The sequence below is a fragment of the Cicer arietinum genome, chromosome 5 (assembly GCF_000331145.2).
Source record: "Cicer arietinum cultivar CDC Frontier isolate Library 1 chromosome 5, Cicar.CDCFrontier_v2.0, whole genome shotgun sequence".
Taxonomy (NCBI): domain Eukaryota; kingdom Viridiplantae; phylum Streptophyta; class Magnoliopsida; order Fabales; family Fabaceae; genus Cicer; species Cicer arietinum.
The window spans coordinates 54,641,654-54,668,482 of NC_021164.2; the positions used below are offsets into that span (position 1 = coordinate 54,641,654).

The 26,829-nt window shown below is 31.3% G+C and overlaps 2 protein-coding genes across 3 annotated transcripts; one reads left to right on the forward strand and one right to left on the reverse strand.

Annotated features, from left to right (window-relative positions):
- Window positions 1-2,596: 2,596 nt before the first annotated feature.
- Window positions 2,597-6,745, forward strand: LOC101489198 (leucine-rich repeat receptor-like serine/threonine-protein kinase RGI4). The gene is made up of 2 exons (XM_004500100.4): window positions 2,597-5,577; window positions 6,063-6,745. Exons 1-2 carry the CDS (start codon window positions 2,745-2,747, stop codon window positions 6,515-6,517), a joined length of 3,288 nt encoding a protein of 1,095 aa, XP_004500157.1. The 5' UTR covers window positions 2,597-2,744; the 3' UTR covers window positions 6,518-6,745.
- Window positions 6,746-10,509: 3,764 nt separating this feature from the next.
- LOC101489525 (kinesin-like protein KIN-14F) lies at window positions 10,510-19,217 on the reverse strand. 2 transcript variants are annotated; one of them, XM_073369392.1, is made up of 17 exons: window positions 19,065-19,217; window positions 18,636-18,831; window positions 16,242-16,552; window positions 15,588-15,950; window positions 14,928-14,996; window positions 14,576-14,800; window positions 14,387-14,468; window positions 14,204-14,299; window positions 13,953-14,132; window positions 13,449-13,555; window positions 13,097-13,277; window positions 12,797-12,959; window positions 12,351-12,604; window positions 12,036-12,199; window positions 11,766-11,957; window positions 11,019-11,647; window positions 10,510-10,893 (listed from the first exon to the last, which is right to left on the reverse strand). In XM_073369392.1, the coding sequence occupies exons 2-17, from the start codon at window positions 18,790-18,792 to the stop codon at window positions 10,734-10,736; spliced, it is 3,333 nt and encodes a 1,110-aa protein (XP_073225493.1). In that variant the 5' UTR covers window positions 18,793-18,831; window positions 19,065-19,217; the 3' UTR covers window positions 10,510-10,733. The 2 variants fall into 2 exon arrangements, with proteins under 2 accessions (XP_073225493.1, XP_073225494.1); XM_073369393.1 differs by lacking the exon at window positions 19,065-19,217 and having other exon boundaries at window positions 16,242-16,633; window positions 18,636-18,766.
- Window positions 19,218-26,829: the final 7,612 nt, after the last annotated feature.

Consider the following 26,829-nt stretch of genomic DNA (forward strand, 5'->3'; position numbering starts at 1 on the left):
GTAAATTTTTTATAAAAATATTAATCAATTTCAGCTATTAAATCATTAGAAACATTTGACTTTTATATTAACTATATCAAAAAACAAACATACGAATATTTATAATGTGTTGACCGTATAAAGCTTTTTACATTATCAATATTTAATAATTAATTATTTTTATACCGGTGGCACATTACAATAATTCATATTTATAAATTTATACTGTCGACCACCTTAGTATTTTGTTTTGGACCTCTAATTCAAACATATTCAATCCATTTAGTCCCTCAAAAATGAAAAGTATCATATAATCGATCAAAATAGTCTCTAATAACATTAAAGTATCTCTAAAGATTATATTATTCTAAAAAGAATTAATTTCTCCAAAGTTTTATGATCAAATTGATACTTTTTTTTTTCTATGGGTCGAATAGTTTTTTTTCTTTCTTCGCAACGGCCAATTTAAACCTTTACTTTAATAACTATTTTTGAAAATTATATTGAGCTTACTAATCCAGGACTAATTAGAGTTCATTATGTAATTTTAAAACTAGATCAAATTCTAGACCACAAAGAGATCCACATAAGTTCATCCAAAATTCTAATAAAAAACTTATTTTAAAAAAAGTCTTTCTTAGTAACCAAATTATTTAGTATATTAAAAAATCAATAAATACTATACCTATCTCAATATATTCAGCTATATACATGCTACATGTATACATAGATAAATTGATGCGAGTTTAAATTTTTTTAACAAGATGATGGCAGTTTCGTAATTTTGTTGTTTTAACCCGTGATTTTCATAATGTTCGCTATGCTACAAAGATGGTGACAAACTATAGAATATTTAAACAGGTAATTAATCTTTTGTTAATTTGTGAATTTATAATTTCAATAATGGTTTGATTCCGTGGTAAAAAAAAAAAGAAATTTGATGCATCCTTTGCTCTAGATTTTTTTTATAAAAAAAAATTGTGAATTTATGAATTTAATAGATGAAGAGGCTGCAATGTTGTCCCTTCCATTGAAGGGCAGCATAGGTTAAATTATTTTTGAATGAATTATTTTATAAGAAAGAGTACCCGACAGTGTGACCAGATGTTATAGATTATTAAATCCTATTCTTTTAATATATTCTTCATCATCTCCCATGTGCACTTCACTTCTTCTACATCAGATTCCTCTGCCACTTCCTCCATCTATATATAAACAAAACCATTTAAAGTGAATCCCAATTAATTCCTTTTTAATTATTTACTATGTCCTTTTATCATGGTAGTAGTAAAAAATATATTGAATATATTTATGTGACAGTAAATATAGATCAAAATGGATTCACCTCGGTCAATCATCTCGACCATTGATTTAATTAAATCAGATAATTAAGATTTTGAGTTTTTGATTTGTTAAAAGTCAAAGTATGTAATAAATATGGATGGTAATGGATTCTTGTTGGTCAACAATTACTTAGGAAATAATCTCGACTGTTGAATAAGATCCAAAAGATTATGATTTTGAGTTTTGATTCGTTAAAGTCAAATGTGAGTTGTTTGATTAGTATCTGACATACTAGATGGATTGTCTGCAACCATATGAGAAAATTCCAACTATAATTCGAGTCTAATATGAATGATCTCGACTATTGATTAAAATTAGACGATTAAGATTATGAGCTTTTTGATTTGTAAAGTCAAAATATGAATCGTTTAATTTGTATCTAAAACGTAGATGAATTTTCTAAAATGATAGTGGAAATTTCTAGTCCAATATAAATGCTTATTAACTTTCACATTTTGAGAGTGGAAACAAACTCAACATCTCTTTAGAATTTTTAGTTGTAGCAACTATATGAATGGTTATGGCTCATAAACTTGAACCACATAAAATATGTGGACCAAAATAACATACCATGATAATAACATTCATAATGTCCTAACTGTTTGATGATCATCATTCAATTATAATTGGTGAGACAATCAACTTAATTTCCCATTAGTACTATCCTATCTACATACAAGCCCCTAGTATAGTATACTGACATATGATTTGTTTCTTGCCAACCATAGAAACTAAAAATATAGAACGATAAAAAGTAGTGACCAAATAATGCAGAAAACAAAAAAACATGATAAATAATATTAGTGCCCATGTGGGGAGCAAAAACTTAGAAATCTTCTTCACATGATTTTCAGCTCCACCATTTTCCCCTCTGACATTTTACTATTAATGAAACAGTAGATAACAAATAGTAACAAGTTAATTTGAATCCATTCAGAAAGTGAAATCCATAAGATTTTAACCTATTACTTAAGAGGTTAAAAAGTGAAGAATCAATATAAAATGAAAAGTTGACCTGTATGAAAAACGGAATCAAAGTTCTCAAAAGTGAACAACTCACTTTAAAAAATAAAGTTATAAATATAAACTGTTGATAAATAAATCAATTATGGATATGATATACAGATGCGTAAAAAATCACAGATAGTTAAAATATGAGTTTTTAATTTTTTCATTTTATTGTTCAGTTTAGAAGAGTCGGATCTTGAAAAACTAATGTGAATATGTATGTATATGATTATTGACCATGAACATGATCTGTTCATTATGATTAAACAAAACAAAAAACAATTACAATAATAAAAAGAATAAAGAAGCTGGCTCTTGAAACTAGAACTTCTACTCTTCTTCCTCTATAAACAAAACATGGGTTTTCCCCCTCTACAATCCCAAAACAAATCAACAGTCCTCTTCTCTCAACAATGCCTGGAACCTTAAGGAATCTCTCACTTTCTCCCAAAAACTTCTCCTTCACATTCACCTTGCTTCTATTATTAAACTCTTTTCTTCTCTTTCCATTTTGTTACTCACTTAATGAACAAGGCCAAGCTCTTATAGCATGGAAAAACAGTTTAAACAATACTTCAGAAGCATTATCATCATGGAATTCTTTAACCACAAAACCATGCAACTGGTTTGGAGTGTTCTGCAATTCACAACAAGATGTTATAGAGATAAACTTGAAATCAATGAGCTTACAAGGCTCATTACCTTCAAATCTTCAATCTCTAAAGTCCTTAAAGATTCTCATCCTCTCATCAAACAATATCACAGGAAAGATACCGAAAGAGATCGGAGACTATCAGGAACTAATCGTCATTGATCTAAGTGGAAATTCTCTATTTGGTGAAATACCAGAAGAAATTTGCAGGCTAAGCAAACTTCAAAGTTTGTTTCTTCACACAAATTTCTTTGAAGGAAACATTCCATCCAACATTGGAAATTTAACAAGTCTTGTGAACTTTACACTCTATGATAATCATTTGAGTGGTGAAATTCCAAAGAGTATTGGCTTATTGGACAAGCTTCAAGTATTTAGAGCTGGTGGTAATAAGAATCTCAAGGGTGAGATTCCATTAGAAATTGGAAACTGCACCAGCTTGATCCTATTAGGCCTTGCAGAAACAAGTATTTCTGGAAGCATTCCTTCTTCAATCCAAATGCTGAAAAGAATCAAAACTTTAGCAATATACACAACTCTATTGTCAGGCTCGATTCCGAAGGAGATCGGCCATTGCAGTGAGTTGCAGAACATTTACTTGTATCAGAACTCTCTCTCAGGTTCGATTCCAACACAAATTGGAGAACTCAGCCAGCTCAAGAGTTTACTTTTATGGCAAAACAATTTAGTAGGTACTATTCCAGAAGAGATTGGAAACTGCAAAGAGATTCAAGTCGTTGACTTATCAGAGAATCTTCTAACAGGTAGCATACCGAAGAATTTTGGTCTGCTTTCAAATCTTCAAGAGCTTCAATTGAGTGTTAATCATCTCTCAGGTATTATACCACCTGAGATTTCAAATTGTACTTCTCTGACACAACTTGAAGTTGACAACAATGCTATATCTGGTGAGATTCCTCCTCTTATAGGCAACTTGAAAAGCTTAAGTTTGTTCTTTGCATGGCAGAACAAATTAACAGGAAAAATTCCAGATAGTCTTTCAGATTGTCAAGACCTTCAAGCACTTGATCTTTCTTACAATAATTTGATTGGTCCAATACCAAAAAAACTATTTGATTTGAAAAATCTCACAAAACTTTTACTTATTTCCAATGATTTATCAGGCTTTATACCACCTGATATAGGAAACTGCACAAGCCTCTATAGGCTTAGATTGAATCACAATAGATTAGCAGGTAACATTCCAAATGAGATTGGAAACTTGAAAAGTTTGAATTTTTTGGATATAAGTAGCAACCATCTTGTAGGTGAGATTCCTCCTCCACTTTCTAGATGTCAAAATCTTGAGTTTTTAGATCTTCATTCCAACAGTCTCATAGGTTCTTTTCCAGATTCTCTTCCAAAAAGCCTACAGTTGATTGACATGTCAGACAATAGGCTATCAGGTGAATTGAGTCACACTATTGGTTCATTAGTTGAGTTAAGCAAACTTAACTTAGGAAAGAATCAATTAAGTGGAAGAATCCCATCAGAGATCTTATCTTGTACTAAACTACAGCTTCTAGACCTTGGAAGCAATAGTTTCACAGGAGAAATTCCAAAGGAATTGAGTCTAATTCCTTCACTTGAAATCTCTCTCAATCTTAGCTTCAACCAGTTTTCTGGTGAAATTCCATCACAGTTCTCTAGTCTTAGCAAACTAGGAGTTCTTGATCTCTCACATAACAAACTCACAGGGAGTCTAGATTCTCTCTCTGACCTTCAAAACCTTGTTACCTTGAATGTTTCCTTCAATTCCTTCTCAGGTGAGTTACCTAACACTCCATTTTTTCATAAACTCCCTCTTAGTGATCTTGCTGAAAATGAAGGTCTTTACATTGCTAAAAGTGTTTTAACTCCTTCTGATAGAATTGAATCCAAAGGTCATGCAAAGTCAGTTATGAAATCTGTAATGTCCATTCTATTAAGCACAAGTGCAGTACTAGTCCTGCTCACAGTTTATATCGTCGTACGTTCGCATATAGCGAACAAAACCATCATGGAAAATGAAAGTTGGGAGGTGACTTTGTATCAAAAGTTTGAACTCTCAATAGATGACATTGTCTTGAATCTCACATCATCCAATGTGATTGGAACTGGAAGCTCAGGAGTTGTTTACAAGGTGACAATTCCGAACGGCGAAACACTTGCAGTTAAAAAGATGTGGTCATCAGAAGAATCAGGAGCATTCAATTCTGAGATTCAAACCTTAGGCTCAATCAGACACAAGAATATCATTAGGCTTCTAGGTTGGGGATCCAACAGGAACCTAAAGCTTCTGTTTTATGACTATCTTCCCAATGGAAGCCTTAGTTCATTGCTTCATGGCTCTGGAAAGGGAAAAGCAGAATGGGAAACAAGATATGATGTTATATTAGGTGTTGCTCATGCACTTTCATATTTGCATCATGATTGTGTTCCTGCTATAATGCATGGAGATGTCAAAGCCATGAATGTGTTATTGGGTCATGGATATCAACCTTATCTTGCTGACTTTGGTTTAGCAAGAATTGCAACTGAAAATGATGAAAATACTAATTCTATGCCAGTTCAAAGACATTATCTTGCTGGTTCATATGGATACATGGCTCCAGGTACATTTTATTTTGTTTTTGGTCCCTGCAAATATACTAATTTTTATCGTTTAGTCCCTATTTTTTGTTTTGTTTAGTTCTTGCAAATATGCTATTTTTTGCTTTTGGTCCATTTTTTTTCTTCGTTTTAGTCCCTAAAAAGTTTGTTTAAATTAGAATTGGTCCCTCTAATATGTTTTTAATATATATTTTAGTCCTTTTGTAGCTAACATTGGAGGGATTCAAGTCAAATATTCTACGTATTGCATGAATCAATTCCTATATGAAAATATTTTGCATAGACTAATATAAAAACAAGGACAAAAGGCAATATATGGTAAATTTACAAGGACAAAAAACAAAGAAAATATTTTTATAGGGACAACAAGCAAAAAAAGATATTTTTGACTTTTTCTGTCTTACTAAAACTGAACCAATAGAGTGATTTTCACTATTTGTTAACCCTTTAATAGTACTAATTTTTGTTGTTTTTTGGTTAATCACAGAACATGCATCAATGCAGCCTATAACTGAGAAGAGTGATGTTTACAGTTTTGGTATGGTTCTACTTGAGGTCTTAACAGGAAGGCACCCTTTAGATCCAACTCTTCCAGGGGGTGCAAACATGGTTCAATGGGTTAGGAGCCATTTAGCTAACAAAGGAGACCCTTCTGAAATTCTTGACACAAAGCTTAGAGGAAGAGCTGATCCTACCATGCATGAAATGCTACAAACTTTAGCAGTTTCATTTCTATGTGTAAGCACAAGAGCTGTTGACCGTCCAACAATGAAAGATGTTGTTGCAATGCTTAAAGAAATTAGACCTGTTGAAACCCCAAGAGGAGACAATGATGTATTGAAAGGAGGCATAACATCACATTCACATAGTTCTCCACCACCTCCTAAGAATGTACTTTCACATGGATCTTCTACTTGTTCCTATAATTTCTCAGATGGTTAGTTTAATCAGTTCAGCAAGTATGCATCAGATCAGTTCATGGTGTGCTTCATTCCATTTGTACATAGAGTCTAATGTAATGCTAAATTAGAGCTTGAATTATTAATTAGTTGTATTATGGTAATCTAGTGTGATATTTTTGTACCCTTTTAATGTAATTTCATAGTGGTTGCATATTTCAAAAATCCATATATTGAGTATATATATAATAAATAAATATTGTTTCTTTCATAGGCATGTACCTAACAACTTCAGTTAAATTTCTATACTTCTATGTCATATTTTAAGTATAAGCATTGAATGGGAAATGGATTCCCTCATACTATTTGACTGCAAGAAGATCTCAACCATCTGATTTTTCTTAGCAATTTATAGTGTTTTTTATTTATTTACCGAACTTTAAATATGAATTATTTGATTTCAATCAAATGGCCTTCAATTCACTGACTATAGGATTCCTTGACTGTAGAGAATCCAGATCCCATTGAATAAATGATTGAATAACTAAGTAGACTACTGTGTGTTGCATGCAATGCAAGTGTTTAAACTTCCTTGGTGTTACTTCCATATGGTGGATTTCTAGCTACAATACATGGGAGGCTTTATTATCCATGAGGAAGAGAGTGACCTCAAGGCTTGAAGAAGCTTAAACAATGATTGGCAATTTTGGATATTTGTATTTGGAATTTATTGATAGAGAACAATATTCCTTCACTCTTTCTCTCCCTCTCTCTCTCATCCTAACACAATTACAAAGAGACATCTAAGCCAGCCTTTCAAAACAGTTTTCACATGGTCCCATGTTCAATATCACATGTGACATGCCTTATGCTCATGCATGTGCTGTCTGAGAGACTTTCCAGCAATTGAAAACCTCTCCATCAGCATATGAGATGATTTGATTTTAATCATGCAATCTTGTATAGGTATTAAGATTGGTTATATTTAATTTTATAGATCTTAATATCACATGCAATCTCCATAAGAGTGACACAGAAATAAATCTTTACCATATAAGATTAAAAGCTTTTAATGGTCAAATAATGACTTTAAAAAATTAGTTAATAACCAAAATGGTTGACATTAAAACATAAACTTACATAAATTTTTTAAGTAGTCATTTCAGAATTACATAATATTCAATCTATAAAACCAAATAATATTTTCAGTCTGAAAGCAAGATCTATTCCATTCACTTTCATTGTATCAGAGCAGACGCACATGTATGTGAAGAACTATTATAATGGAACAGTGAAAGATTACATTGATAACAATATATAAGCTAGTAGCTGTTCCAAAACCAACATTAATATCTCCTCACCAAATAAATAAAACAATTTGTAAATAAAAGTTTCTTGCCATTATGACTATATATGATGTACAAAATAGAATGCTATTGATTGTATTAACCTTTCTACGGATTTGAATTCCGTGCACTAAATGTGCGACGCATTTAGGTTGCCTGACCTCAAATCAAAGGTAAAGATTATTTAAAGACGATTTAATGAAAATATAATGTGAGTCGACTGATCTCAAATTGATGACCGAGATCAATTAATGCATGTAAATGAGTGATTTTCTAAATGTACGAATCCAGTCTCATTTCTATGTTTTGTAAATGTCATATCATTTGATTATTTTAGATGTTGCGTCTATTTTTTTCATTGACTTCATTCTAAATGTTTTTTCTTTCTTTTCATTTTGATAGATGATTTCATTGATATGCATTGTCAGTGAAGGTTTTTTTATACTGTGAATCAAATTTAATCACTAGATCATTGAAAATGTTTAACTTTAAATAAAATCAATTTATAAGTCACATATACTATTTGTTATGATTGCTTGAATGTGTGAAACGTTATACAGATTGTATCAAAATTAAAATGTTTGATGAAAACTGTCTCATTCTCAAATAACTCAACTAGTCCTAGTCCCTATAGTGCTACCAATGTAATTGGATACAAGCATATACGTAGTACACATTGAATAAACACTATGCAATTCTTTCCATATCATATAACTTAAGCACTAGATTTCCTAGAATAGGCACACAAGAAGCATATTCTTAAATTGTACTTGCTGATATATCTCAACCTGTGATAAAATATACTGTAGGCCTCATCGTACTTAGACGGTACAATTCATGTATTCTGATCCTATCCCATGTGACATTGACCTATGATCAAAGGAAGCATTGACATGACTAGTTTTTTGTCACATTATTAAGTGCCAATGAATCATGCTTCATCCTAATCCATGTAATGTTGCACTTCTTGCATTCTAAAGAAACATGCATGGACCCTACTAATGTACAGTTTGGAATCAAATTGGATGTCTTAGTTGTGTAGTGTACTGTGGATGATCCTTTCCTCAATAAGAAATTAATGCAATTCTTTGACAAGCTAATATTTGGCTTTATGATATCATCACTGTCATTGTTCTTTAAAACCACTTCAACTCCTCAGCATCAATTTGACTTAATTATAACTCCTTGAATAGTATCCAATACAACAAATGCACTCCATTTCTCAAGAAAATACTTTTTTGGTTATAACATATGAATGTTAAGAATTTTGATACCTCACCGCATTGTATGGTGCAACAATTGTGGGGATTGTTAGATCAAGAGAAATGAGTTTTATCTCGTTAGATCTAATGGTCTCTACAGTCACTACACTGTTCAATAACTGTAGAGAATCCATTTTCACGAAAGTAGGGAATTGGATCTTTTGTCCCTCCATTCTCTCCAATCAACTCTTAGTTGTTAGATTAATCTAACAATTGAGATTTTGCTAATGAGGCGGGAGGGACAGTAGGATCCAGATCTATGAAAGTTCATAATTATTGAAGGCGTGCATGTGTTGGTACTACCTCTGCCCCCTACCCTTGGCTTGCTCCATGAAGTGACAAGAAACCTCCAAGGAGAACATTTTATAGTGCAGCACTGTTGGGGAGCACAATGCAACTTACCTTGCAAGGATTTGTCATTCAAAAATCAAAGTTCATTTTCACTATGACTGTGTTCTTTGACTAATGTGGTTGGCCCAAAACCCATATGGTCCATTAAAGTCTTCCATAAATAAGTTGGATCAATAGTCATTACCAAGTCCCATTGAATTAATTGTATTGGGTCATATTATTTGGATAGAAAAATGTTACTATGAGTTAGTACTCCTTCGGTGTCTCTCAGCATACCAACCAACGGTCCGCTTGGGACCTATATATATATATTAGTTACCTATTTTAATATTTTAATTCAGTCACATTTGTCTCATTTTGTCCATTTAGTTATTACTAAGCTTTCTGCTTTACCATTGTTGAGCTAACAGTTTCTAGTTGTCAGATATTTCCCACTAGTGCTAATGGTGGTATCTCTCATGCTTATATCATGACCAAGTGGTACAATGAAGGAATTATCCACCATTTTTAGAAATACTATCTTCTCTCTGCTTATATTTTCTCTTGCACCGGATTCTATTCTAAATTAATAGCATCCCTTCTTTTGAGAACTTGATCTTACCATATCTATCTATATTTATATAATATATATATATATATATATATTATATATATATATATGTGTGTGTGTTTTAATTCAGTCACATTTGTCTCATTTTGTCCATTTAGTTATTACTAAGCTTTCTGCTTTACCATTGTTGAGCTAACAGTTTCTAGTTGTCAGATATTTCCCACTAGTGCTAATGGTGGTATCTCTCATGCTTATATCATGACCAAGTGGTACAATGAAGGAATTATCCACCATTTTTAGAAATACTATCTTCTCTCTGCTTATATTTTCTCTTGCACCGGATTCTATTCTAAATTAATAGCATCCCTTCTTTTGAGAACTTGATCTTACCATATCTATCTATATTTATATAATATATATATATATATATATATATATATATATATATGTGTGTGTGCGCGTGTGTGTGTATAGAAATATAAAGATATAAACATATTAGCAAACAACTTCTTTAAAACACTGGCAGTAGAAAACTCAATGCTTTAGAAATGTATATTGATATACGAAGTTTAAATTACAAAGCATGCCCAGAATACAAGAGATATGTTATATATAGGTAGCACAGATTAACCTCAAGACTTCAAAAGTGTATAAAATTGTATAAGCTGGAACTCCAACATCTGTAGTAGTTCCTGTACAAAAATAAATATATATTCTTTAAAAATTTGTGTCTGTTTAAAACAAAAAACCTCATGATAAACCAAAAAACTTTCCGCGTGGGGTAGATCGGCTCCTTCTAAATTCAGGCATTGATGTATTATTTCCTTCTTTATAATTACTACCTGAACCATTCAAAAGTTTGTTTTCAACTTTGCTAGCTGATAAAGGCTCTCCTGCTTGCACTATTCCTCTGCATAATACAAAAAAAACTCTATTACTATTACAAATGACAATGATGCTAAGGACAATTTTGAAGAAAGAAACAATTCTAGTAGCTAAATAAGCAAAGTTTCTTCATGCTACTGTTAGCAATACCTTGATTCAAGGTTCTGAAAATTCCTTGGAAAGTTCTGACGTATCTTATTGAGATTTAAAGCACCATGAACTGCAGACTCAACAAATCGAAGATCACTTTCGGGCTCAGAGAGATCACTCTTTGGAGGTGTCTCCATGCCAGAAGTAAATGTTGGGATCAAATCAGGCTTTTGAATCTTAAAGGGAGACGGTTGATGATGCTTGACTTTAGCCTTACTTTCAACCTTGGTTTTTTTAATACCGCCTTGTCTTACGGCACTAAGTGCTTGCTTGAATTGTTCTTCTTCATGCTTTACTGGCTCTGGTGAGTTCACATGCAACCTTGCATTATTCTCAAGAGATGCAGCCATTGGCATCATGCCAAGGAATTTGCTATCCGGTACTCTAGCTGGAAATGGATGCTTTAATACTGGTTGGTTATCTGCTGTGTCATTTTTTACCTTGCTTTTAATGACTGACCCTCTATCAGTAGATATTGATCTTCTGACTGGAGGTGATGGTGATCTTCCTTTCACTGAGCTCACTATTTTTTCTTCAGTGAGAAGGGACATTTTCGGTATGGACTCCTTGTCCATAAATGCTGAGGGAAACCTTGACCTTCTTTGTTTACCGGAAGAGCAACTTCTAGCCTGAAAATATAATTTTTTATGAATTTATTGAGAGGATGTACAAATTACAATTCAATGTGGCATAATTTCCAAATGTACTTTTACAAAAGTTCCTAATAGAGTACTTAATTTCAATAACCTCTAAGTTTCTATCGTCCATGATTCGTTGATTAGTTTCAGGCTTCATGTTTCCACTGGTGCCGTATTTTGGCAAATGATAAGGTGAAACAGCTCTTGGTTTCGGAGACTCGGTATTGTTTCGAGCATTCCCAGCTTTCAACTGCTCCAGCTCTGTTTCCTTTCTCTCCAATGTCAGTTTCAGACTTGATATCTGAAAAAGAACCAATTGTCTTTATTTGTTGTCTATATTATTTTTCAAAATTGCAGATTTTATAACCAAAATCCGAACCTCTTCCTTCAGTTCTCGAATTTCCCCAGTTTCTTTATTAGATTGAGCAGCCCCAAGTTCAATGGATGCAACCCTCTCAGCAAACTTGAGTGTGCTAATTGTCTCCCCAATAGCATTAAGTTCGGGATTTATATGAACAAACATCAATGTTTTTGCATGCCCTCCTATTGATAAATCAACAAAAGAAACATGGACTTTATTATGAGTACAGAAATTCAGCCAAGCATTCAACTTTAGCAATAACCAAATGCATTGTTATCATATTCCCAGAAAAACTGTATACATGGCGGGAAAAAATAAATAGAGATCTGTTACCTAAAGAATCTTGTAACACTTGTGTGAGCTTGCTATTTCTATAAGGGATATGTGCACTTTTCTGTGCCAAAGCTGAAATAACATCCCCAAGTGCTGAGAGTGACCTATTTATATGTTGTGCCTCCTTTAGTCTCTCACCAACAGCCTCTGATTTGTCAACTCTCTCGCTACCAGCCAAATCAACAAGATGGAGACAACCCCTAAGAATGGAGTTAGAAACTAACTCCCTGCCTCGAACATGAACAGTCAAAACACTGCAATCGGATGAACAAAATATATCTGACTGTTAGTATTTATCCATCTATATTTTATTATATATGGTACAATTGACTGCAGGCCGCTTGATTAAGAGAGAGAAATTATGTCTCTTAATCTAACAACTTACAGCCGATTGCACATAAAGTCATGCAGAAGATTCAAATCCATGAAGATGACATATATTTTACCTATGAGAACGACTGCTTCTCTCATTTAGAGCAGTAGCCCCTACAGCACGGTTTTTCTGACCGATTCTCATTAAATTTACAACATCTCGAGTACAAGTAACCGGAACTAAAAATGCATCAGGCACATTGAGGCCATTCAGCTGGGAAGTGTTTCGTATATCTAATGTATCTCTTGTTAAGGAACTGCAAAAACTATAAAATAAATGCATAGTGATATCCATACAATACAAAGTTAAGAATTTAAGCTGCCTTACTGAAGTAAAAAAGAAATATCATAGAAGCACTGCTTGCTTAAAGGATATCTTCTGTTAGAGCCATCACTGACTAATAAATCTCTCACTTGTTCATTGTATATTTCAATCATCTGGACGAAAACTTCATATTTTATGGAATCTGATCTTTCCTTTGTTATATAAAATAAATCACGCAAAGCCCTATAGTTTACACCCCATGTATCTTCAGCTGACAGATCAGGACCACTCTACACAAGCAATTAATCACATTAATTAATATACATATATGCGAAAAATTAATAAACTATAGTAGGTTTCGTAATTGAAATTATTCTACACCTACCTTGCTAATTCGAATGAATGCATCAATGTATGTAATGTGAAATATACTAGAAATATAATGCAGGTGTATATAATACCATTGTGTAGGTTTTCCCTGAGCCGGTCTGTCCATAAGCAAAGACGCACACATTATAACCATCTAAAACAGACCTGATCAACGGTTGAGTGTCAGCATAAATTTGTTCTGCAAATGACAAAGAAGAAACCATCATGAAAAGCTCCTGACAATAACAAATAAGATTTAAACAAACACGACAATTATTTATTTGTAAGAAAATAAATCATTAATATGTTAACAGGATATGATATAAGGTCCATAACCACTTTCGGCATGTAAATTAGACTCAGCTTGTACAAATATGTTATACTTCAATTTTACTTTTTACACAGCCATACTTTTTTTTTAGTCATACTTGATACCCCTTCTACTCTTCTTAACTTAAAAATGAAAAGGAGAAAATAAATGAAAATGATGATTTTCAACCCTTTACTAGTTACTACTAATTTTTCAGTAGAACAAAGTCCATGTTGGCCCTAAACGCTATACCTTTTGCAGCAAGTTATTGAAAAAATTAAAATACCTTGTGTAACACTTGTTCCAAACACCTTATTGAATGAAAATACTCTTCTTGCATCTTTTCCTTGCTTGAGGGGATTTACAATCATCATGTCTCCATTTTCTCCAATATAGTCTACTGTAGACTGTCCATTTGATTGTCCCTGTAAGAAGGGTCTCACTCTACAGTAGACCCTAATGGCTCCTGTAACACAGCAAATTCATTAATCAATTCACCAAATTCATTGTTATGAAGCGTCTTGGATTCTTATGCACCTTTGAGGTCTTGTACTTGGTTGTAAAGAAAACGATTCTCTTCTAAAACTTTGTGGTAAGAAGAGGAGGCCACTTCAAGGCTCTTGATATGATGCTCTGAGTAGGAGACATAGAACTCAAGTCAGCATACAAGGAAGATATTTTTCAGGTAATTAAACGTAAAACCAAGTCTTAGAAGATTACCTAGCCTACTCAATTCTTGTCCCCACTCTGATTGAATTTCTTTGACTTCCAGTTTTGTATCATCAAATAAGTATTTCATCCTCTGTAGCAAGGAAAAAAAACCCTTAAATTTTATGGTGCTAAACGGCTCTAATCTAAACTCATATGTTAGAGCAACAAGAGAATTAAGTCCTGTTATCCAAATTATACCTGAAGTTGTTTCTCTTGAGTGTTTATTACTTCAGCATATTTGGCAGAATAATTGACATTTTGTCGAACACTATCACGCTTGCCACCACAAACACAGAATTTGGAGAAATCATGTGATGCCAAACTACTTCTTTGATTAAGATATAGTGATATAGCTTCCACAAACTCCCTCTTTGAGAGACAACCAATATCCCCTTTTAATATTTTCTTTAGGAAAAGTCCAAGCTGCAGAAAATTGTTGACAAGTATATTTTAATAGACCCTTTTGCAGTAAGGAAAAGGAAAATGATAAATCAATGACAATTGTGTAGCAGGGAAAATAGAAATATCATAAAACTAAACTCTGAAGTACCTCAGTGCCTTGACAAAGAAGCAAAGACGAGAAATCCTTGACTACCTTTCCGAGTAAGGCATCAATTACCTACAAATTGTCGCCCAAATCAGAAATAAGACCGCAAGAAGCAAAGGATTTTATATGCAGATGTTCCTTTTAAAACAATATTCGTATTTGCCATTCTTAAATATTCAACAGCATTTCAAATTCAATTAGTATTACGTTTGCCAATTGTTAGAACAAATCTGGTTCTAAAGAAAACAGATAAGTAAATGCACACAAGAACACAAACAATTGATCTCAGTCACAGAGTTCAACCGATTGAGCTACATATCTGATAGTAGAGTGACTGCTGTAGTTTTTTTAAGATGCAATTCTTAGGGCTATAGAGTACAATGGACTGTTGAAATATTAAGATCCAATTTATAAGCTTACCCCTGAATCACACCGCTTTGTTATGCTCGAGTGATTTCCTACTATTCACTGAATATGAGTCATACTCAACATCTGTCTTACTCTCTTATAAATAAAGAATTCTTAAATGCTTAGTGAGTAATGTACTCATTTTCTACATAGTCATCTATTAAATCATAAAAGACAAGAAATAATTTTTGAGGAAACTAAAATAGAAGCTACAAGTCTACAACATTGCAACAACCCAGTAAGGATCTTACCGACCATTGTATTCAGAGGCAGATCATCAATCCCATCTGTTTCTCTAAGGTAAGCCTGAAGAAGTTTGAGTCCGAAGTGATCAAAAAGGAAAGCAAGAGCATTGGCAGTTTTGGTTTCTTCATTCAAGAACTCTTCAGATAGGTGAAGAAATTCTAGCAGGTGTTCATACTGTGATGACTCAGACTCATCCAGTGAATCATCAGCACTTTCACTGCCAACTATGGAAGAAGAAGGAGACCTCTTTGGGAAGGAAGTTATCCTCACAGTTCCACCATACCTCCACACACCAACTCCACCGGATAGTTTCCATTCATAGTATCCCTTCAAACATAGAATGCAGTCCACAACTTTATTTGATGAACCACCCTGCATTTAAAAAAACAAACAAATTAATTAAATTGAAACAAAGTGTGAGACAATGTATCATCCCAATAGTACCAAAATGTGTTTGGAAAACAAAATTATATAATTAAGTTGATTAATAAAATGTTATTTCTTGGAAACGTATAAAAATAAACTGATTATATTTCAAAATATATAAATCAAGTATGAATTCACTCAAATTTAGTTGGATTGAGGGTTTAACTTTACCATTTTCTGAGATATCTGAATAATGTTAGTAATAATTAGAATTGAGAAAGAATAAAAAAAAAGAACCTTCTCCAAATCAGAAGCTTCAAAAGTCAAGAGTTGCATATCCTTAACAGCATAAAGAAAGTTTCTCATATTCTCAAAATACTGAATAGCAGAATGTGCGGCTCCTTCTACAGTAGCAGAAGCAGCAAGTGCAGGATTGTCCACAACTTTGACAACAGCGCCAGGATTCACTTTGTTGAGAACGTTGCAGAGAATGAGACCGTTGCGAAGTGAAATGCAGAAATCTTGTTGTGAGGGTTTTGGAGGTAAGAATGAACATGCCACATTGTCCATTTGACGTAGCCATTCTGATGCTTCGTATCTCCTTGAAGCTGTTCACAACATTCGCCATTAACGACAATCTTATCAGATTCTTCATATCATACCACACCGTTTCAGCTATCAATTCATTTCTGTAAAATTGTTTTATACCATAGGGGATGGTATTTAACTATTAAAAAATATAAAAAATTGGACTAGAAACATTTTATTTTCTTAAATATTAGAATTGATTTTTTATTTTAAAAAAATTATAAATGTGAATTAATTATATAAAAATTATTGTTACATTATTATTGAAAAAGTAATTTTAATTTTTGTCTATTGTAAAAGTCACACATGCGATAATTCATGATTAATTGACATCAAATATTTAACCACATAAGGGTCGGTCCTATATTCCATAAGGGTCAGCCATGAACAAGATCTTCGAATGTAATTATATAAGATCTCAAATTTTTTATGTTGTATTCAAAAATATTTTTCTCTTTTATTATTTATGCATTTTTCTCTTCTTCTTTTTCCCTTCACTTTCGATTTTTATATGTTATTTTTTCTCTTCTTCACTTTTAAAAGTTATAACAAAAAGAAATTTAGACATGATGCTTCAGTGGTTTTCTATTGACAAAATGTAATTTCAATGCCACTAACAATATCATAATTTTATCTACTCTTGATATCAATGAAAGGAGGGAGGGGTTCTATTATCCCTTTGACTTAATTGTTTTGTAACTTCAAACCGAATCATACTGCACATAAATTTAATATTAAAAGTAAACTTTCAATCATTAGTTGCAGCAAAGTGTGTCATTTGATTATGCAACCAAAATTATAGTGCTTCTTCTTGCTTAGTTACAAAGCCTTATTCAATAATTAAAGTCAAAATATTTTGATCAAAATATATTTACAAATTATTTTGACTAAATATCTATTTACATCAGATACTAGTAATTAAACTCAAGTGGTTAATAAATTTTATTTAATAATAAATTATTTAAAATAATTTAAATTTAAATATTAAAATAATTTATTTATTTTTCGATCAAACTCTAAATTACATATTTCATTTTCTTAAGATTCAACTCGTTAAAAAAATATATAGTTAGATGTCAAAATATTTGGACCCAGCCTTGGAGACAAGGGCACAGCCCTACACCGTTATTGAGTGGTGGGGTGCTATTCACATTTTGTACACATATTTCTCCCACTAAATGCTCTTCATCATGCTAGTTTGGTAAATAATCTTTTGTTGCATCCCATTCTTTTTCTTTTAATTGTAGCCACTATTTATTTATTTAACATGTAAAACCAAACTATTGCTTTTTTTGTTTATGTTACCTTACTTTTTCTGCTTTTGTTCATTAAAGGGGTGCAAGTAATAATTTGGTTGACCAAAAGAAAAAACAAAGTAAAGAACAAATTATATTTTACATTAAAAGAATAAAATGAGTATTGTTTCTTTTCTTTTCCTCTGGCCATAAGAAACAAACATCACACCAAGAATTGAGCCCAAAATCAAGCATCTTTTTTGTCAATTAATCACTTTAGGCATCGAATTACATCTTTTTTCTTCTTTTTCTGAAAATCTAAATTAGAACACTCACAAAAATGTAGCATGAGCAACCATTATTTCAGAGAAAGTTATTTCCAGTACTTCATAAATTTGCACATTGTGTTCTGTTCCCATATCCAAATTCCAATAAATTTTTCCAAAACAAGAAACTATATATATGTTTCCCAATTTAGGATGAACTCTACTTTAAGCATGTAAATTGAATAATGTTGCATATACTCTCATTCAAAAAATGATAATATTTTATTGCTCTCAAATTATGTCAGACTAAATCACAAAAATTAACAAAATTTGTAATGATATTAAATTTATTAATAATTTATATTTTTTTTCTAAGTTTCACCTTAATTCATTTTTCCATCATATTCACACCTATTTTCAACAACAACAAAAACATACCATAATTAGTGACATTTAGGTAATAAAATAATAAATAACATTAAAAATTTAAAAGAAAATTTCACTAACAGAAACTTATATTTAGAGATGAAAAAGATAAAAGTTATGTATATGACATGGCATGTAATGATTAATATATAGAAAAAATGTATAGATTGAATTACCTGCTTCTTCTGCTTTTCTGTGAGCCAAATCATGATCATTGAAACACTCCTCTATGGAAGTGCATGAAGCATCTTTGATGTTCATAGATACTAGACCCTTCAATCCTCTCTTTGAAGGAGATATGAAAAATGTGTTTTGAGACTCCTCATGTGGCATTTTTGTTTTTGGATATTTATAGTACACTTACTAATTTATCTGCAGCATTAATTAATTAAACACATTTATTATGATATTCAAACCAATAAAAAATAAACAAATTAAATTGAATTCCTTGTGGGTAGCATGTACAGATTAGCATGTATATGGATAATTATTAATTAATTAGTTGGAATTGTGCAGTTTTGTAATTTTGGTATTTATAATATGATCATTAATTAGAATTAAAAGAAAAGAATTGATGAGAATGGTTGATAAAAAAATATTATTACCTGGAAGCTGAAGCTTTGTGAGTGATGAAGTAAGTGGCTCTTTGGTGAATGAATGAGCATTCAAAAATACAAAGAGAATTGCATTAATTTGGGTTGAATATTGTGAACTAGTGTGAGTGGAGGGAGAATGAGAGAAAGCATGAAAAGGTCCTTAAATTTGAAACATTACCATTGGCATTCTTTGTAGGACCCACAACCAACTAAAGGCAAATAGAAATGGTATTATAAAAGAGTGACTCACGGCGTTATTTCATAACATGTGGGGTTGCATGTATTGCATAAGGTGAGATTTTTTTTTCCTAATTAGAAGAATTCATAGTGTTTATCACATTTCACAATTTGTAATATGATTGAGTAGGTGCTCTTGCTCAATGGTAGCAATTTTTCTTATTAGAATTTCAACCAAATTATAAACTTGAGGAGGAGTTGTTTCTTTTTATGGAAGAAACTTGTGTAGGATTTCTAGCTCACTAAAAAATATTATGACACACTATTTTTTTTCATATAATAGCATCTGCTCGTAAAAAATAAACAAAATTAAATTTCTTGAGAATCCATATAGATGCCTGATAAGAGAACCATAAGAATTTAAACTTGAAGTTATCAAAGATTTTAGTGATTACTCGTGCAAAATGATGCATGAATGAATCAAATTCACATAAACTTAAATATAAGGATCCTGGTGTCATGCATACATGAAATTGTATGGTTAAAATGTGACTTATAAGAATTGATTGGTATTATCAATACCAATAATATGCATATTCTTTTGAGTAGTCTAATATATAAGATCTCCAATAAAGTGGTTTAAGTTGGAATACTCTTGAGAATTGTGACTTTTTTAGAAGTTTTTCAAAAAAATGTATGACTGATGATAAAATACACCAAAAAGAAATGTATTGATTAGGAAAGATAGTCGACAATCCTAAAAGATGTATGAAACATTACAAATGTAGTCCAACCGTTCACCCTTACTAAACCTCATGTTAAATGAAGCTATTTTTTCAACACTTTTGTAGGTCATTTGTATATATGGTATGTTGCTATTGGTTGAAGAATTAGTGTTTCCACCTCATTTAAATGATATTATACATATGTTGAACATTGTATTTAGTGGTCTTGTTGATTCATGGATGCGGGTATGTGATAGATTTTTTCAAAGTTAATATTAATTAACTACTTATGATTTTTATGGTCACATAATTTAGATAACTTTGTTATTTCAATGTTTATAATTCAGATACTTGGAGAATCAAAATCATTCGAAGATGAAGAAATGATGACTGTCCGACAATGTTGTGCAAACTTGATTCTTGAACTAATAGAAAATGCTTAAGCACTTGTATCATTTTAGTATCTTTAGACTGTTAATAGAAGATAATGTTTTTTTTTAACTAGTGAATATTATGTAGCTCTAAATTTGATAATTTAGATTTTGTAAAAAAGTTATGACTCATTGTCATTGATTTTTAAATGTAAAGCTTCGTATGAAGTTTTGTGTTTTATGGTTAAATGAGAAATTCTAGTTAATAGTGTAATATGTGAAATTATGAGGATGGATATGTAAGGGGTGAAAGTTATGAAGAAAAAAATTAAAAAGTTAATTATTTAAATCGATTGGCTCATCGATAAAATAAACAATTTTGAATATGACTTGTTATATTAGTTCAAATTTAACCGATGTAATAAATTAATTTTGAATTCGACTTGTTATATTGGTTCAAATTTAACCGATCTAATAAATCATTTTTGAATTTGACTTATTATATTGGTTCAAATTCAACCGATTTAATAAATCATTTTTGAATGTGCCTTGTTACATCTATTATTTTAGCTGACTTAATAATTAACTATTTATTACAACACTTGATGTTAGATCGGAGAAGAAACCGATCTAACAAATACATAGAAATCGATCTAATAAGGTTTAATTGCACCAATAGAGTTACTTCTAAAAGGGATAATTTTTGAAATTCTTTACTACTCGAAGAGAAAGATTAGGGTTTATAATGGAGATGTGTCCTTGAACATAGTGTGTTTTTGAACAAAAATCTTCTCTATTTTTTGACTTACAATGAATGACAATTTTTCATTAGTTTCATACATATAAAAAATGAATATAAATAAAAGAAATAGAATTAATCAATTATTTTTATTAACTATTAAATTATTTTTTACTATCATAAATACAAAATAAAATATTTTATAATAATGCACATAATATTAATTAAATGATACAATTAAAAAAAATAATTAATATCATTAAAAATAATATTTATTTTAAATATTGTTCTCGTTAAAATGATACTTATTGTATAAAGTAGAAAGGAGTATTAGATTTAAAGAAAAAGAATAACATCAAAATTCAAAAGGATCTAATTCTTGATAGTATTTGTCTGTGAACGTTGGATCCTAAAATTTGAATGATTACCGAGGTAAGCTTTGTGCTTTTACCTGTTTCATGGATGATGGACCACACAGAGAAGACCTTCCCGATTCTTTTTCTCTCATTATATTGTTGATTCATTCTCATAATTTTTAGGTTTGTTGGTTAAATGTGGAAGAAAAAAGAGACTTCATCTACAAGCATGCATCAAGTAACTAGCTTTCCTAGTATTGATTATTAGGTTTAAGCGTCTATATTGTTATGCGGTATTTTTTAAACTAATAAATGTAGTTTTGATTCTATTATTTTTTATTTTATAATTTTTTATATTTTAAATTACACAATTTTAAGTTTTTTTGTAATATTTTGTTTTCTTAAGATGTTAATTAACGAAATTTTAAATATAAAAAAAAAAAACTATGAATTCATTTTTTCTTTAAATAAATAAATAAATAATAATAATAATAATAATAATAATAATAATAAAGGCAAGTTTAATTTAAAACATTCATTTACTTTAAAACCAAATAACAACTCATTTAATTATATTCTCAAAATAATGAAACAAAGTCGTCGTAATTATGAAGAGTAAACTTAATGTGTAAAACAAAAGAAAATCATAAAGTCAATACTCATGGCCTTTTACCATCAAACAATAATTCTTGTAACTCTGAATTTTTGTGGATAACTATCCCAATAAGGCTAATACCAGTTCAAAAGTATTTCGAAGCCTCCAAATGTATGTTAATGTGTTTCCTTGCATTTCTCTTACTAGGTTAGCCCACAACATTATTCGCTTGAGTAAAACTAAGTGTGTTGTTATGTCAAATGTAAGGGTCGTCTCTAAATAATAAAGATAAACATAGAGCAAATATGCATGCGTGTATATTTAAAATTGAAGAAACTATAAATAAATCATGTACTTCATTTAACAATCATCATCTTACTAAAATTATAAATCAATCAAAATGCAAAAGTTCTATTTGTTAGTCTATATGTCAATGCATATATGATTCCAAAATATTATCGTCCCGTAGGGCAAAAAGTCCCACTAGTAGACAATTTTCCAAATACTCCTCAATGTTTCATGTTCGGTACCCCACCATTGGATATTTTTTTGAATCACACTGCATTTTCGATGAACCGTAATCATGTACTTGCAACTAGGTCCAGACCATCAACGCATGCATGCATGTTTTCACCCTAATTAGTTACAAGAGAAATCAAGCATACAAAGGATCCAAAATATTTGACCTTGTCCTAAACCCACTTGATTTAGAAGCAAAGTCATCATCTTAGTAAATACTCATTACCAATCAAAATACAAAAATTATTCAATTTCAAAATATCACCCAAAAACTTGTAATTCATAAAACACACATAACACACATATTTTGGAGAACATCGATCATGCCAATAAAAGTCCAACACATCATTATACAATGTATATCACATATAATTTAAGTAGAAAAATAAATAGAGTGATACTCTTACCATTATCGAGTTCGTTCCTACTAATTTTATCAAGACACTAATTAATAAAACAAATATAAGAAGACATAGTTTTGATGATTTAGAATACTAATTTTTCAAATATAAAAAATTATAATGACATTCTTTATGCCGACAATTTAACTCTATACATTATGTTGAACACTAATATCTTATCTTTTACTTAGTTAAGCTTAAAGTACTCAAACTCTGCCTAAACGACTTAGAAGCTTAGGCTTTTTGTTATATCCAAATTTCAACCACGATTCAACTCAGACCTATTTCTCGCTATTAAAATTATTCACCGCAGTTTAAGATCGACCATACTCACAATTATTAATTGCTAAGCAAGTTATCCTAATAATAATAAAAAAAAAAAAAAACAAACATGCCTCAAGATTAGAATTAGAATTAAAACAACACAAAAATTTACACTGTCCAATTTGATTCAAGCCTATAAAAATCAAAGCCTTAAATTAAACTAACTTGGAAAATATTTTGATCTTCGTGATAGTTCTTTATAAACATATCATTTTCATGATATTGTGGTGAAAACTTTGATTTTTATGATGGTTGTTTGTAATATATGATTTTTATTATAAGAAGATGTGATGTATGATCTTAGTGATCTTTGTAATGATGATTTTGTATAAGTGGTTTTTGATGCATATGACAGAATCTTACTTGAGTTGTGTGAGAATATTTGATTTTGATAATATACCATGTCATAACATATGCATCTTAGAGGATTGTGTGAGAATATTTGATTTTGACAATACATCATCATATCATGATATATTCATTTTCGTGGAAGTTGCCTTATGGCATGCTTATTTTCTCCATTGGTATATATGAGTGATTTTTTGTGTTGAAGTTACTAACAGATTTATTTTATCCATTGATATGAGTGATTTTCTATGTAGAAGCTATCTTATTAGTAGATATTATATCTGAATCATATAATTTTTAGAAGCATTAATAACATTACATTGTATTGTGATGGTTTGTTGTGATTACTGTGTATCTAATGTGATAACAATTTCTCTTAGATGATTTGATGTTATAGTGAGATATTGATTTTTCTTGATTGATTTTAACATTATAATATGATGTTGCTTCTTTGAATGTTTTGATATACCATGATGTGTTTGATATGACTCTATATTGATTACTTGTGTGTTTTGTTTATATTATATTATAAACATGATTTCAAATCTCACTCCTTTGTTGTTTAATTGTGTGTGCACGTCTGCGAAAACGCATTTCAGGTTGTCAATTGGTGATTCATGCTTTGACATGTGAGAATCTGGATTATGCTTTGACAGGTTGTCAAGATTTCTTGACTCTCTCCCGAAATTAGGATACTCGTGATCAATTTTTACCCACTGTGGATAATCTGCAGGGTGTCGAAACTTTCCATCAATAATTCTTTCATCTGCATGTCATGTCAAGTGTTTTGAATCTTCTTCATTGTGATAGATGCACCTAAATCTTGGTATTATAGGAAAATACCACACGACTTTTATTGGAGTAGACTTTTTCTTCTTATAATGAGAGACATTGCATTTCAGACACACATTTAGTAATTCATATTCGTTTCGAAATAAAACGCAATCGTTTATGACACGCATAAATCCTTTCGTAACTCATGCCAATAGAGCACAAAATTCGTTTTGCCTCGTAGGTTCGACTGGGAAGTCCATTATCATCTAGCAACATATCTTTTAGAAGTGTTAATAATTATGTGAAGCTTTTGTCAGACCATCCATTAATCGCTTTTAAGTTGTACAACTTTAATATTGTCGACGGTCTTGTGAATTTAGTACAACCATTATATAATGGTTTCTCTGCATCACTCAACAAACTCTCAAACATTTTAGGACAATCCCGAAGATCTTCTTCAACTGCTTTTGTAATCTCCTTAACTCGATCCCACTCATATGTATCTGTGTCGAAATCATTTGAAGAATATGTCGAACCATTCTCAAAATTAGTGTTTCCTTTATTTTCTCACAATATCTTATCCAACATGTATAGCTTTGATCAATTCCATGCCAAACTAAATTTCCTTCTAATTGATCTGCTCTAACGCGTTTTCCAAAATAAAATTTTAAACAAGGACAAATTATTCGATTTGGGTCTTTTGCATTCTTCACTGCAAACTCAACAAACTCCTTCACTCTATTTTCATACTCTTTTGATAATCGATTGACAGACATCCATTTTCAGTCCATTTTATATGACTTATATGACTACAGTGTTACTCAAATGATAAGCTACTGATAACATTATACCGATCTATAGTATATATAGTCTGATTTCAAAACAAAACAGATCGAACATAGTTAAAAAAGAATAGATTTTATACGATTTATCATATAACAATTTATTTGATTTATCAAGGTGCATCAATTAATTTAAAACTTTTTTTTTATATGATTTATCAAGGTTATGCCATTTACTATCAGGTAACATTTTATATGATTTATCATGTTACAATTTATCAGTTTTAGTGACAACAACAAATTAATAAATACAGTACTTGAGACAACAATCACTCAATAGAAATTGGCGCACAGTAGAGGAGCAGTAGAGGAGTGTTCAGCGAGAAGACGGTGCACAATAGAGGATAGTTCATACAGTAGAGGAGATGATGGTTCGTAGGGTTAGGGAGAGAACGTATTTATTTTACAGCGCTTATATAAAAAGCGCTCTAAAAGACTATGTTATTTGTGTGAAAATGCTATATTATATACAAAACGCTATAAAAGCATTGTAAACATAATGTGGTAGCACTGTAAAAAAACGTTGTAAACATTATGTGAGAGCGCTATGTGACCCTACAACAGCGCTTTCAAAAAAGCGTTCTAAAACATTATGACCCTATATGACCTACAATTCTGCCAGTGTTGTTATTTTCTAAAGCGCTTGTCAGAAAATAGTTGTTGTCAGAAAAGAGTCATCAATTCTGCCAACCACAGAGCTTGGCAAACTCCAATTGATGAAGCCACATATTCAGCTTCATAAGTGGACAATGCTATTATGATTTGCCTCTTTGAACACCATGAGATTGATGACTCATTCATCATAAACACATAACATGTGGTGCTCTTCCTATAATCTTTGTCTCCATACCAATCAGCATTAGTAAAGTCAGTCAATCCCGCTTTATCTTCATTCAAGTCTCTAGGATATAGCAGTCCAAGCTCACTGGTTTCTTTGATGTATCTCAAGATCTTCTTTACTGCCAAGTAATGAGGTGTTTTAGGCTTTTTCATATATTTGTTGACCAGTCCAACACTATATGATATGACAGGCCTTATGTTGCACAAATACCTCAAAGATCCTACCATTTGCTTGAACATTGTAGGATCAACTAGCTGCTCATTCGCTTTCTTTGACAACATCAGTCTTGCATTTGATGGGGTACTCGTGCCATTGCAATCTTGCATATTAAATTTATTTAATACATCATTAGCATACTTCTTTTGATGCATGAAGACTCCATTCTTTCTGGTTACAAATTTATACCCAAGGAAATAGGATAATGTTCCCAAATATGTTATCTCAAACTCCTTTTCCATTATAATTTTGAACTGGTAGATTTCTACTTCATCACTACCAGTTACTAGAAAATCATAAACATAAAGACATATCAATAGTGTTGTTTCCTTCTTAACATAGACTCCATGCTCATTCACACATTTTTCAAACCGCTGTTCCAAAAGAAACCTATCAATTCTCTTTTTTTAGGCCTTAGAAACTTGCTTCAGGCCATACAATGTTTTCCTCAGCATGTACACATTGTCTTCTTTGCCTTTTATCTCATATCTTGGTGGTTGTTTCGCATACACTTCTTCTTCTAATGGTCCATTGAAGAATGTTGAC